This window comes from Argentina silus, assembly GCF_951799395.1.
Source record: "Argentina silus genome assembly, chromosome: 20".
NCBI classification, from domain to species: domain Eukaryota; kingdom Metazoa; phylum Chordata; class Actinopteri; order Argentiniformes; family Argentinidae; genus Argentina; species Argentina silus.
Genome location: NC_139674.1, coordinates 13,912,862 through 13,925,599, shown reverse-complemented (window position 1 = coordinate 13,925,599; position 12,738 = coordinate 13,912,862). Strand labels below are relative to the sequence as shown.

Genomic DNA, 12,738 nt, shown 5'->3' with positions numbered 1-12,738 from the left:
TTGAAGAAAGAGAGGTGTGACATGGAACACCTTAAACAAGTAATCAGGACCAAGGTTAATCAGAACCAAGGTTAATCAGGACCAAGGTTAATCAGGACCACGGTTAATCAGGACCAAGGTTAATCAGGACCAAGGTTAAGGTGCTAGCATTGCTAACCACACGACAAGCGTATTCTAATGTTTTTGTATGCTGAAACCTTCTTGGGCAAACTGAAACTTTATCTGCAGTATCTTTGGCTACATTTTTTGTCGTAAAAAAAAACAAAAACAAAAAGGTTCCTTCCCATCATAAAACTGTTTGTCTGTCTGGCCTCCTGACTCCTTTGTCTGGAGACTCGTTCACCCTTTGCAGGAAGAACACCTAGTCATACGCCTGTTCCGATCAAATAACACTGACACTGCACCGACTGCTTGTTTTTCTTCTTCTTTGTCTCCAGACCCGTTTGCCCCATGCAGGAAGCAGCAGCCGGAGGAACTGGACAGCCTTGTCTTCAACAACGTGAGCCTCTCCACAGTCATGCGGTGTGAAGGGAGGCAGCGGTGTTCCCTGCACCTCAGAGTCAGCACTGCTCTGCTACTTAGTGGTAGGTGTACCTTCATATACGCCGTTTAGCTGTGCTTTTATCCAACGCGACTTACATTGCAGTGAGTGCATACATTTCAGTATATATGGTCCCAGCGGGAATCAAACCCACAACCTAAGCACTGTTAGCACCACGCTCTACCCACTGAGCCACACAGGACCTTCGTTTGAAACACGTGAAACATGCTGTAAAGGGTAAGAGTTAATACAGTTCAAGATATGCTAACCAACTAACTCATTAGTTTAGTTATTCAGTACAGAGAATGGAAAACAGGAAGAGAATTTTGATGTAAAGCCTCTGAAAAGGGGGAAGCGGGCGTCACTGCACCCTGATAGGACAGAGCAATGTCGCTCTGTTTCTCCGTTCTCCTACGGTAAGAACAGCACAGGGGGAAAACCCCTCTGATTGGGTCAGGTCTGCCTGTTTCATCCAGTCAGTTCGATCCCCATCACACTCATTCCGCTTCCTCGACGTGACGCGGAACACGTTCTGTTGGCACTAGATGTGACTAAGTGATAAGACGCCACAGGTGACAGGTTGGCGGACTTCAAGGACGTTTTAGATGCATGATTGTTGTATATATATGTTGTATATATCTCTTCTTTATAATATATGCCATTTAGCTGATGCTTTTATTCAGAGCGACTTACATTGCAGTGAGTGCATACATTTTTCAGTACATGTGGTCCCAGCAGGAATCAAACCCACAACCTTAGCGTTGTTAACGCCATGCTCTACCAACTGAGCCACCGAGGACCACAACTTATTTACTTTCTACATATCTCTAGTCTCTTCACATGTCTCTGATTGGATGATTTGTTTTACAGAGCACATCCATGGTGTCTCCATATGCATGGTGGCTGCAGGGATGCTGGGAGGTTGTAAACTCATCAACTTTCCCAGAAAGGCCACAGGGAGACTGGCAGGACAGCAGGTACATACACTGACTGCACACACACACACACACACACACACACATACACGCACACAGCATGGATACACACACGCACACGCACACGTACACACACACACACAAACCCTTCTGGCATGTTTACAGAAGGCCCAGACGCATTTTTATTGTTATTGTTACTCTTTTCTGAAGGTGGAGGTTCAGAGTGATTGCTTTGATGCCGGGCTGGGTCAAGACCTGCATGTGACTTTGAAGACGGTGCCAAATTACTGTGCCGTGACATGGACAAGCACCTACCGCACCCCAGGTAAATAGGCCTTTCATGTATGGATTCATTGGATGCACCCACAGGTGCACCCACGGGTGACCAGCCCACTGTAATGTGGGCTCATAAAAAGATACTTATCAGAATTGACAGAATCCGAAATGCGTGTCTGTACGTTGTTTTCTCCTTGTCGTGCGAGACATGCCCACATTTGTATTGGAGGCTTTTTAAGGGAAGTTATGGTGCACTTAATGGTGATAATAGCAATTAGTGCCAGTGTGATGAATGGTGGCTGCAGGCTACAGACACACTGACTCACCAAACCATCATAAAACATTCAACATTTAACCCTTTGTTCTCAGTCAATGCCGACCTCTGGCAGCTCCCCTGTACAGAGCAGGGGCAACAGGAGTCATAGTGTGATGGATGTGGGAAAAAAATCCCATTGGAATGGAACCTCCGGCAAAAACACGAGGATGAATTCTTCTTTAACTGATGTGTTTCCCCCCCCCGGCTTTATTTCAGACTGTAGCAGTGGAGATCTTCGGAGTAACATCCCAGATTGCATCAGTGAGTTTTATAGAGTCGTAATTCTGTTACTCAGGAGTAAAATCAGTCTAAAGAACCGTGTTCTTCATGTTAGCGACATACCATACACTCTTTATACACCTCAACAAATGTGCTACCTAGAATCAAAAAGGTTTCTTCAGCTGTCCCTGCGGGATAACCCTTTGAAGAACACTTTTGGGTTCCATGCACAGCCCTTTTGGGTGCCATGTTGAACCCTTTCCACAGAGGGTTCTACACGGAACCTGAAAGGGTTCTACACGGATTCTTCAAAGGGTTCTCCCACCCTTTTCTAAGTGTGTATTCCGATGAATGTGTGTATTCCCTATTTGATGATGATATCTCCTCTTCTCTCTCTTGCATATACTGTAGTCAAAATACGAGTGTACAATTAATATACATGAATCTCCACAGTAGACCTATATTCAACACACAGCACATTCCAACCCACAACATACATTCCACATTCCACATTCCACATTCCATAGACTATGGGACTGTGAGTGCAGGGGGAAGCTAACAGAGTGTTCTATCTGCTCTGCTCCTATCAGCCGGCAGGCTGGCGTACACTGTGGACCAGAACAGGAAGGAGCTGACCGTGAGGGTGTCCGAGATGCTGGAGGATAAAGACTACAACCTGAGGCTCTGTCACAGGGGTTACACATGCAGAGGAACAGGGGCCAGCGCACTGGTGAGACAACAGGGGGCGCTCTCCTCTGCTCTCAGAAGGCAGAGTACTGTCGATCGGTGGGGTCAGGATCTCAACTGATTCTCTTCTTCGGTTGAGACTTGATACTGGGTCCTGGCTGGAAATATATATATTTTTTTATTTATGTTTTGGGTAACAAGAATACAGCTCAAAGGTTTACAGAAAAAAAACTTTTTGGGACCATGACCATGATCACATTCTCTCAGCTGTCAAGAAGACTTTATACTCTGATAAGATATCCTGATATGGGTTATTTTCTGAAACATATTCTAAAGCATTGATTACTTTATCTTATGATGACTGATGGATAGATGATTCACTTACTTAAACAAATGTATTTGCTGTAAGTCGCTTTGGATAAAGGCGTCTGCTGAATGCCATCAATGTAAATGTAAATGACACATGTGTCACATAGTTTCTTTTTTTTTTTTTAAACATTTTTAAATACGTTTTTAGGGCATTTCTGCTTTATTGGGATAGAGACAGTAGAGATTGACAGGAAGGATGGGTGAGAGAGAGAGGAGGGATGACATGCGGGATATGTCGATGGCCGGAATCGAACCAGGGACCTTTGCGATGACATGGCATGCGCTTCGGTGTGCTACGCCCTTTGAGTTCCCCGTGTCATGTAGTTTCAGTCTCTCCAACACCGACATATAAATCTAACGGAAATGCATTGACAGCTGGACTGCCAGTAAAAGTCATAAAGCCTCAAAGTCAACACGCAGTATAATGGCGCACGGTGAGGGCTGGGTTATGCTCCAGCACAGACAGGTACAATAACACATCCAGTACACCATAAGTCAACATGTTTTAATCGTTGTTCCCGCTCAGATACAGAAGGAAGAGCTGAGGAGAAACGTCACCCTGCAGTATTCCAGACCTTTGCCTTGTCTGTGTATCGAGGTAATTCGAGTCTTTCAAACATGGAAAATTCGACTAAATGACCTTTCAACTGATTGTGATAGATTGTATGTAAACTGTTATTGTGACCTTTTACAGGGCTGGTCTGCCGTGCTTGATGCACCGAGAGTTCAAGTCTGCCCTTTTAAAGACCGTGAGTCATTTCTGTCTGTAGAGTCTAAATAGACTCTAATTTCAGTCTTTCATACAAATGTTGTACTGTCAATTTGGCAAGCTTCAGGCTGTGTCAGCAAAGTAAAAAAAAACTGGCATTTCCCTCCCTTGGGGTAGATATAATTGGTCAGCTGTATAAATTATGACCAAGACCTCTTTTTGCACAGGTCTGGAGGAGTTGTGGTCCGGAGTCAACTTTGACCCTGTGGAGGAAACGTTGTCATGGGAACCGGTGTGTCCGCTTGCCGTGGTGATCTCTCTGTGCCAGCAGGGACAAGGCGGTGCCTGTGTGAACCTGGCCAATGCCTCTCAGACCCTTGGCAGAGACAAGGTACTGACACACACACACGCACACGCACACGCACACACACACACACACACACACACACACGCACACACGCACACACACGCACACACACACACACACGCACACACACACACATCCGTCTGCAGATATGACTGGCCATACTGCTGATACAAGACCCTCACAGTCATGCTGTCTGTTTACACGTAGGTGCACTTTAGGGAGCAGTAATACTGATTGTTTGAACCCCTGAAACAGCCTGTCACTAAACTCCCCTCCACATTACACTTTGGTCTCAGGTAACATTCTCCAAGGTGGATCCACACCCAGAACTTTGCATGAAGGTAACCATCACTTTTTTCTTGGCCTCTTATTGCATAAAATGTGATGGTAGATCAAGCAGCTTTTGGGCTGAGAGTGGACTGAGGACTAACAGATCTACCCTCCTCAGTTTACTACAGACTCAGGGTCCTGGATCAGGTGCCCTTTTGCTGACAGGTATTTTCAAGGTAATACTTTATATCACTTTATATCCTTCAGCACTACAGTAATACACACAAATATATACTGTATATATACAGTACCAGTCAAAAGTTTGGACACAGCTTCTCATTCAATGGTTTTTCTTTATTTTTTTTTATTATTTTCTACATTAGATTTCTACAGTAGATTAATATTGAAGACATCAAAACTATGAAGGAACACATATGGAATTATGGAGTAAACAAAAAAGTGTCAAACAAACCAGAATATGTTTTATATTTTAGATTCTTCCAAGTAGCATTACTGCGATCAATGCATTACTGCATTACTACCAGCCATTCATTAAGCTGTGGTGAAATGTTTACATACCACAGTTCAAATCCATCAAATCCATGACAGACAAATCTGAGCGACCACACATCTCTATTATTAATCTAATCTCCTATGAGTCACAAGTTGATGAGTCAAGACTTTTTGTCACGTAACAATGTCTAGTTTCCCATGAGTCATAATGACAGATACTACTGCATGTCAGATGACGGTGTTGTACATGATGCTGTGTCATGCTGATGTCATACCAATACCTTGCATGCAGCATGGGAAATGGGTGTGGCCGAACGTGCGGGGGAGCAACAGGTGGTGATGACATCACGGATCAGAGCAACCCTCTCGGTGGGCGTGTGTATGAAGACCGGGACTTCGCCCTGTCACCCGGACGGCACGTACACTGTCCACGTGGTAGGTGTCACAGTCCACTCCTGATAAGCGCACTCTGTATCACTGCAATCTCTGTTGAAGTGCAATTCACTTGTTTCCCTGTACAAATCGAATGATATTGTTCTTAAGTCTTTTAGTTTTCGCGTAGTCGCAAGCCGTTGGACTGATCAGAGGACTGTTACCTGTCATCTAAAAGAAACCGTCATCTGAAATGATGAAACCCGTACTGTAGCAAACAGGGCAGCCTCCGTATCAGTCCATCTCAAACAGTTCATGGCGCCAGCAACTGAAACTAATGTGTATGAAAGGCATGCTGTAACTAATACACATGTTGACATTTAGGGATATTACTTCTCGTATGCACTATCTGGGTGCTCTATTGACCAAACAGAGATAATATATGTCTGGGTTCTGATGAAACGAGTATTTCTTTGCCAAATGAATTATCAGGAAGCAATATCCTGGAAAACAAAAACGAGTATTCCGGAACACTCACCACCTAGAGTGCCAAATGTTTTATGAGGTCACATTTACTCTGAAGCTCAACCATGTGTTTTTGTTTGACACTCTTTCCTTTTGCAGGACAAGTATGAACCTGTGAGCCTCAACCTAACAGTGGACTTATGCAAACCAAACATTTGTCTCCAAGTATGTTGACTAAATATTACTCCTGAAAATGTACATGTTCCCGAATTAATTGACAGACATGTTGAATTTGACATGCATTTTGTGTGTGTGTGTGTGTGTGTGTTTGTGTGTGTGTGTGTGTGTGTGTGTGTGTGTGTGTGTGTGTTTGGCTGCGTATGTATGCAGGTGTGCATGCGTACTTGTACTATCTATGTACATTGTATAATGTTATTGTTAAGAACAAATTTAATACAGACATTCTCTGACAAAAGAACAAAAGTGACGTGTGTTCATTTTGACAGGTGAAGCGGCTGGATGTGAAGTACTCTTCCACTATTCTTCATTGTCACCTGAGATGCTGTGAGTACGCCTCCCCCACAATGACACACTGCCACACACAAATCCAGTGGACCTCAAAGTATATTTACATCCTATCTCCTCACATCCTCTATCCTCACATCCTAACTCCTCACATCCTTTATCCTCACATCTTATCTCCTTGCATCCTACCTCCTCACATCCTACCTCCTCACATCCTTTATCCTCACATCTTATCTCCTTGCATCCTACCTCCTCACATCCTCTATCCTCACTTCCTATCTCCTCACATCCTACCTCCTCACATCCTATCTCCTCACGTCCTTTATCCTCACATCCTACAGTACCAGTCAAAGGTTTGGACACAAACTTGCCAAGAGTGTGCAAAGCTGTCATCAAAGCAAAAGGTGGCTACTTTGAAGAATCTAAAATATAAAACATATTCTGGTTTGTTTAACACTTTTTTGTTTAGTACATAATTCCATATGTGTTCCTTCATAGTTTTGATGTCTTCAATATTAATCTACAATGTAGAAAGTAATAAAAAATAAAGACAAACCATTGAATGAGAAGGTGTGTCCAAACCTTTGACTGGTACTGTATGCTGTGACCAAACGTTTAAGAAGTTAACTTTGACCCTCTAAATTGATATAATAATAGTAATAATAATGATAATAATAATAATAATAATAATATATATATTTTGCATAGTGCTTTTCTCAGTACTCAAAAACACTACATTTAAAAGTGGATCTACCTAGGCACTCCTACCATGAGCCAAAAAGAATCAGTGAATTCCACCCTAGTGAGTCCTCACTTGAGTCTCTCCTTAAAGGGCAATCCCTCCATTCACCTTTTCTACAAACCTACTGGTTTGTTTTACACTGGAACCACTGGCTGTGAGTCATGTCTGGCTCCCCTCTGAGATCAATATTTACTTTTAGATGCTTAAGATGCTTTCTTTCGAAGTGCCCTTTATGTAAAGGAACTGTGTTTTGTTTGTAGTATGTTCAAGAGGTAGTTGGCAATGGTTCTTGAGCAATACACAACAGGTCCAGAGCACGTAAGTGTTTCTGCTCTTAAGTAGGGATGTGGCAAGAATCCAAAAGACCCAACATGACGAAATCCCCTTGCCGACACAAACAATGTTTTTAAAGTCCATCTCCTTTACACTCCACTTAAATAATGGGCTTTTAATAGTGTTGGGAAATCTAACGCAGGACAGCATGTCGATTTTAGCTTTGAAATAGTGTTGAAAGGCCACGATAAAGTGGTAGCTGTCAAGGAATGAGATCACATTATGAAGAACATTCAGTGAAGAAGGCTATATTGGTCCAAACAAAGCTACAAATCTAGTGTTGTGGCCAGACACTGGCCATTACATGCCTATTTTACATTTGGTTTGTTAACAAGGATGTGCATGTTTGCTGCTACTAGAAAACGTATGTGCACGTTTTCAACTCGTCAGTGTGGCCAACTGGGGCAGCAACACACAAAAGCCATCTGCACCTTTCAATCTGGGTGTTCTCTTCGTACAATTAGAATTCAGGAATTCATAGAATATTCAGCGTATTCAAAACTCACAGAGTCTTCTAGAACTCATGGTTCTTCTCTCTGTCTCTCCATAGCCCGCCAAGCTAAAACCCTTGCCGATGATGATGCCCATGCCCCTGATGTCAATGACCATGCCATTGCTAAACAGACGTCAGGAGGACAGTGGGAGGTCATCTGCGTCCTGGTACCAGCTGGGGCCTGTCTTGTGGCGCTCGCTGTGGTTGCTCTGGTGGCCAACATCATGTTAACAGGTGTGTATGCATCTTCTATTTGGCTGAGTGTGTCCTGATAGGGGGACTGTGTAATACTGGCTTCAGTGGGATTCTGATGTTATTGGGCAATGGTTAATTACTCTCTGTTTGTCCTCAGTTCATCAGAGGAACAACCGAAAGGCACAGGACAGTGGCTGTGCATCTAAAAAGCACACAGGTGAGACTGTTGGAATACTCGTTAATCAGAGAGGACCAGGGGTCAGTTTCCCTGAAGAGCTTCATAGCTAAAGTAGTGCTTTATCTCGCTTGAAAGTCCAGGCCCACTCCTTTCATAGACCAGGAAAGTTCTTCATTTAATGAATTTCGTAAGGGAAATCCAGAAGATTGATCAGCAAACATTGATTTTCTGACCGCAGTACTTTGCATCAACTCAATAGACTCTTCCATTGCAATCACAATAAACACACACACATCAAGGGGGCGAAAGCTGAGTCATTCTGACTGGAGGCTGGACAATCTCTTTGCTTGTTTGTTTGATTTATCAACCTCTAGTTGTAACTCACATCCTGCCTGGTTGATTTATGCTTCTGGGTCTCATTTGGGGGCAGAGTTAAATGACTTATCGTCATTCTTTTGAATGTCTGTTTCATATTCATTTGAATGTCTGTTTCATATTCTTTTGAATGTCTGTTTCATATTCATTTGAATGTCTGTTTCATATTCATTTGAATGTCTGTTTTTCTTTTCTTCAGAACCCCACCATGCTCTTGCTGTCACCCGCGTGACCCCACAATGCCAGCCCCAGACTGTTGTACATAATGGAACCCCCACACGCGGGTCCCCCCAGTTTCAGAACTGTGAGAAGGCAAATTTACTGACCGGATACACGGTGTGAAAAAACAAACAGAAGTGTAAATAACGATGAAAATGTTACAGAAGCTTACGTTGAAGTTCTCGACGGTTTATTTTGGCGGAATTGTTTCCTCGCGGAGGAGTGGACAAAGACTGAAATGTTTTTTTTTTTAATATATATATATATTTGCACAAGTATAGTTATAGTATGGTATATTTTTTATTTTTTACCAGACGTAACACTGTGGGTGTAGGAGGGCCTTCTCCTCTACTGCACCTGGCCTCTAGAATACTCTGTGGCCCCCCTTAGTCAGAGCCACTGATTCACCTGCTCAGTCAGATTGTTAATGTCTGACCTTGTAAGATGTCCCTGAACTGCCTTCCCTTGTTTTTATCTTGGGCATTACTATCATTTCTCCCTGTATGTTGGTTTTTTTACTCGCCCTGTTAAGTAAAGGTTTGTAAAGATGCGCTATACACAAATAAAATGCATCATGATTATTATTATTATTATTATTATGTATTCAGTTGTATCTGTGACGGTTGTAACACATGTTGTGTAATATTTACCGTTCTCAGGTCTCTTACTGCCATTTCTGTGTTGTACTTTATTACGAATTGTATATAAAACTACGAGATGTGAAGCTACCTACTGCTGTCAGTTGCTCTCCTTCTACCAGTCTCTTTTAAGAGCTTACCCTACATTTACATTTTTGACATTTAGCAGACGCCTTTATCCAAAGCGACTTACAAGTACATTTGTCTGAAGTAAGTGAATCATCCGTACGCCAGTCATCATAAGACAAACACATCTATGCTAGGACATTGGATTACTTTTATTTATTTATTATTATTTACAGTAGAGAAACTGTACAGGGGGGTAGTGGGGATGAAGAGGTCTTTAGGAGAGGCTAGCCTGAAGAGATGTGCGTCTTATGGAGAGTGAGAGGGAGTCAATAAGCCTGGCAAACAAGAGTACTGTTTACAGTTCTCTGATATAGAATCATGATATGAAACCAATACTGAGGAAATATGGGAGCGCTTAGGTCACATTGTATAGGGCTGATACGTTATCACAGGTATAACATGCACACCAATAACTGCTTGCATAATCCTTAATCCACCTGTCACCTGTGTACATACAGCAAGGGACATTATTTATAATGTTTGGGAATGAGTGTGTCATTACCGTGTGATTGCAGTATTTGCTGGAGATGAAGCAAACAGTATTTCCACACGGTCAGATGATGAGGCATGTGATTCCGGTAGTTTCCTGGTTGCTCTTACAAGAACCCTCTGTGTTCCGGTTTCCTTGATTTGCATTGCTTCATTGGAACCCTAATAAACCCATACAAAGAGGAGCTGTGTGCTGTAGGTCTGGGAACGGTTTACCCAGTTGTACTTCCACAGAACCACAACTAATGTTTTTAAAGAGATCACGTACACTGCGAAGCTTTCGGGGAAACTGACCCCTTGACTAGTCTCTTCCCAAATGTGTGTTGGTCATTCAAAGAGTGGCCTACATCTCAATAGTCTTCAGTGACTTCCTCTCTCTCCCTCTGTCACATTTTCTTCGATCGTAAAACAACTGGACAGGTGAAAGCAAATTCCCAGTAGACAGACATCCATCCGCCATCACCTATCTTTGTCTTTTCACGATGCATGCAGATGAAGGAGAGGAGACAAGGAGAGGAGAGGGAAACTGCTTTAAAATATTGAGACACATTTAAAACATTCTTTCTGCTCATCCTCCTGCTTGGCGAGCCACACTGTTCTTCCAGCACATTTCACTGTGAGTGGTGACCACTGTTGTTTGTACAGCGGTAGACTGTCCATTCAGAATGACGGGATCTTCCTCTTCCTGGAGCTTTGCATAGGCAAATGAGTGGTTAAGAGGATGTTACACTCCAGGATAGAGACAGTACTCTCTCTACGCTGTTGGTGACATGCACAGTGCAGTGTGACGCGCATGTGTACGCACAATACACCCTGTGATGCATCCTACTAGCAGTAAAAGGATCGCTGACGGGGACTGTGGGATTTTAAATTTCCTTGTTAGTTGCTATTGTTGGTCAATTGGGACAAACAAATCTGTTGGCAGGATATTATTGATGGGGAAAAACAATACAAGCATGCACACACACATCACTGCAGGAAGCAAGCTAACAAACAAGGAAAAAAAAACACCTGTTATTAGGTCATCAATATTTAACTGGATGTTTTTTTCTGCCGTAGTTGATCTGTTTTTTAGTAACGATGTTGCTAACGGGCCCCATTAATTCTGGCAATGTGTGCAAAACACCTTGCAGACACTCCAACTATTTAATATCATGAAAAAATCCCTCTCTGAAGACTTTGTCTGCATTATTTTTCTGAAAAGTCAATTTGTTACGCTTTGCAATTCCGCTGCAAAGTGGATTAAGTGGATTACAGTCAAGTGACTTTTCAAAAATGTTAATGCAGACATCCTTTTTACGGTCCCCTCAAAATGTCTACTCATGCTATGACCAATGGGGAAATAAACCAGACTTATTCTATTACTGGGTTGACTCAACAAACCTCATGAGAACTTGATTCCAGACCTGAGTCATTTATATCAAATGCTTGAAAGTTATTTGAGATATAACTTTATAACTAGTATTTGTATACTTGTAGTATAATATATAGTATTTGAGATATCTTTATGTACTGTAGTTTTTCACATTTTCATTTGTTCCAATGTGCCAGGCAATACTCGATCAAATTTGACATATTTAATTGAGTATCATCTATTTGACACTTGTCTGATTGAGTTCCTGATTCCATGAAGGTCACAGATCTACTGATCAGAGCAATACAACAACAGACTTCCAAATAGCTTAGGGGAACAATACTATTCAATTATTATATAAAGTCTGAGAGGAAGCTGTCTAAATGTCACTTCAGTAAAACAGTAAAACAAACCGAAATGTCAATACGCTGTTTCTCACACACATTCGAAAACGTCGGCACCATTTATATCTTCCAAACCGTCTCTTAAAATATGATTGAAGATTTGTTGATAAATGGCGCCACCCTGTGGCAAGTTTAACAGTGGCGAAGATTTTCCTTGTAGGTGCCGCTCGTTGCAATTAGGACACACACACACACACTTTATGTGTGTGTTGAATGAAATAGGCTGTGTGGTTAAATGCATATTGCTCGGTCTCCCCAGTAACACAGGAGTCAGCGTGTCTTCTCTCCTCTCCTCTCCTCTCCTCTCCTCTCCTCTCCTCTCCTCTCCTCTCCTCTCTTCTCTTCTCTTCTCTCCTCTCCTCTCCTCTCCTCTCCTCTCCTCTCCTCTCCTCTCCTCTCCTCTCCTCTCCCCTCCCCTCCCTTCTCCTCTCCTCTCTTCTCTCCTCCCCTCTCTTCTCTCCTCTCCTCTCCTCTCCTCTCCTCTCCCCTCCCCTCTCCTCTCCTCTCCCCTCTCCTCTCCCCTCCCCTCCCCTCCCCTCCCCTCTCCTCTCCCCTCCCCTCCCCTCTCCTCTCCTCTCCCCTCTCCTCTCCTCTCCTCTCCTCTCCTCTCCTCTCCTCTCCTCTC

At 42.9% G+C, this 12,738-nt stretch overlaps 1 protein-coding gene across 1 annotated transcript in view; it reads left to right on the top strand.

The window, feature by feature from the left end:
- The window catches only part of il17rel (interleukin 17 receptor E-like), a 13,321-nt gene extending 3,494 nt beyond the window's left edge, over positions 1–9,827 (top strand). The window contains exons 3-18 of the mRNA XM_083692351.1: positions 438–584; positions 1,412–1,518; positions 1,687–1,801; positions 2,285–2,329; positions 2,878–3,017; positions 3,870–3,941; positions 4,038–4,092; positions 4,280–4,443; positions 4,716–4,760; positions 4,868–4,925; positions 5,495–5,637; positions 6,199–6,264; positions 6,546–6,603; positions 8,190–8,366; positions 8,485–8,544; positions 9,080–9,827. Coding sequence (XP_083548477.1) covers positions 438–584; positions 1,412–1,518; positions 1,687–1,801; positions 2,285–2,329; positions 2,878–3,017; positions 3,870–3,941; positions 4,038–4,092; positions 4,280–4,443; positions 4,716–4,760; positions 4,868–4,925; positions 5,495–5,637; positions 6,199–6,264; positions 6,546–6,603; positions 8,190–8,366; positions 8,485–8,544; positions 9,080–9,222 — 1,595 coding nt within the window. The 3' untranslated portion in view covers positions 9,223–9,827. The remainder of the gene's footprint in view (positions 1–437; positions 585–1,411; positions 1,519–1,686; positions 1,802–2,284; positions 2,330–2,877; positions 3,018–3,869; positions 3,942–4,037; positions 4,093–4,279; positions 4,444–4,715; positions 4,761–4,867; positions 4,926–5,494; positions 5,638–6,198; positions 6,265–6,545; positions 6,604–8,189; positions 8,367–8,484; positions 8,545–9,079) is intronic.
- The last annotated feature ends 2,911 nt before the right edge of the window (positions 9,828–12,738 follow it).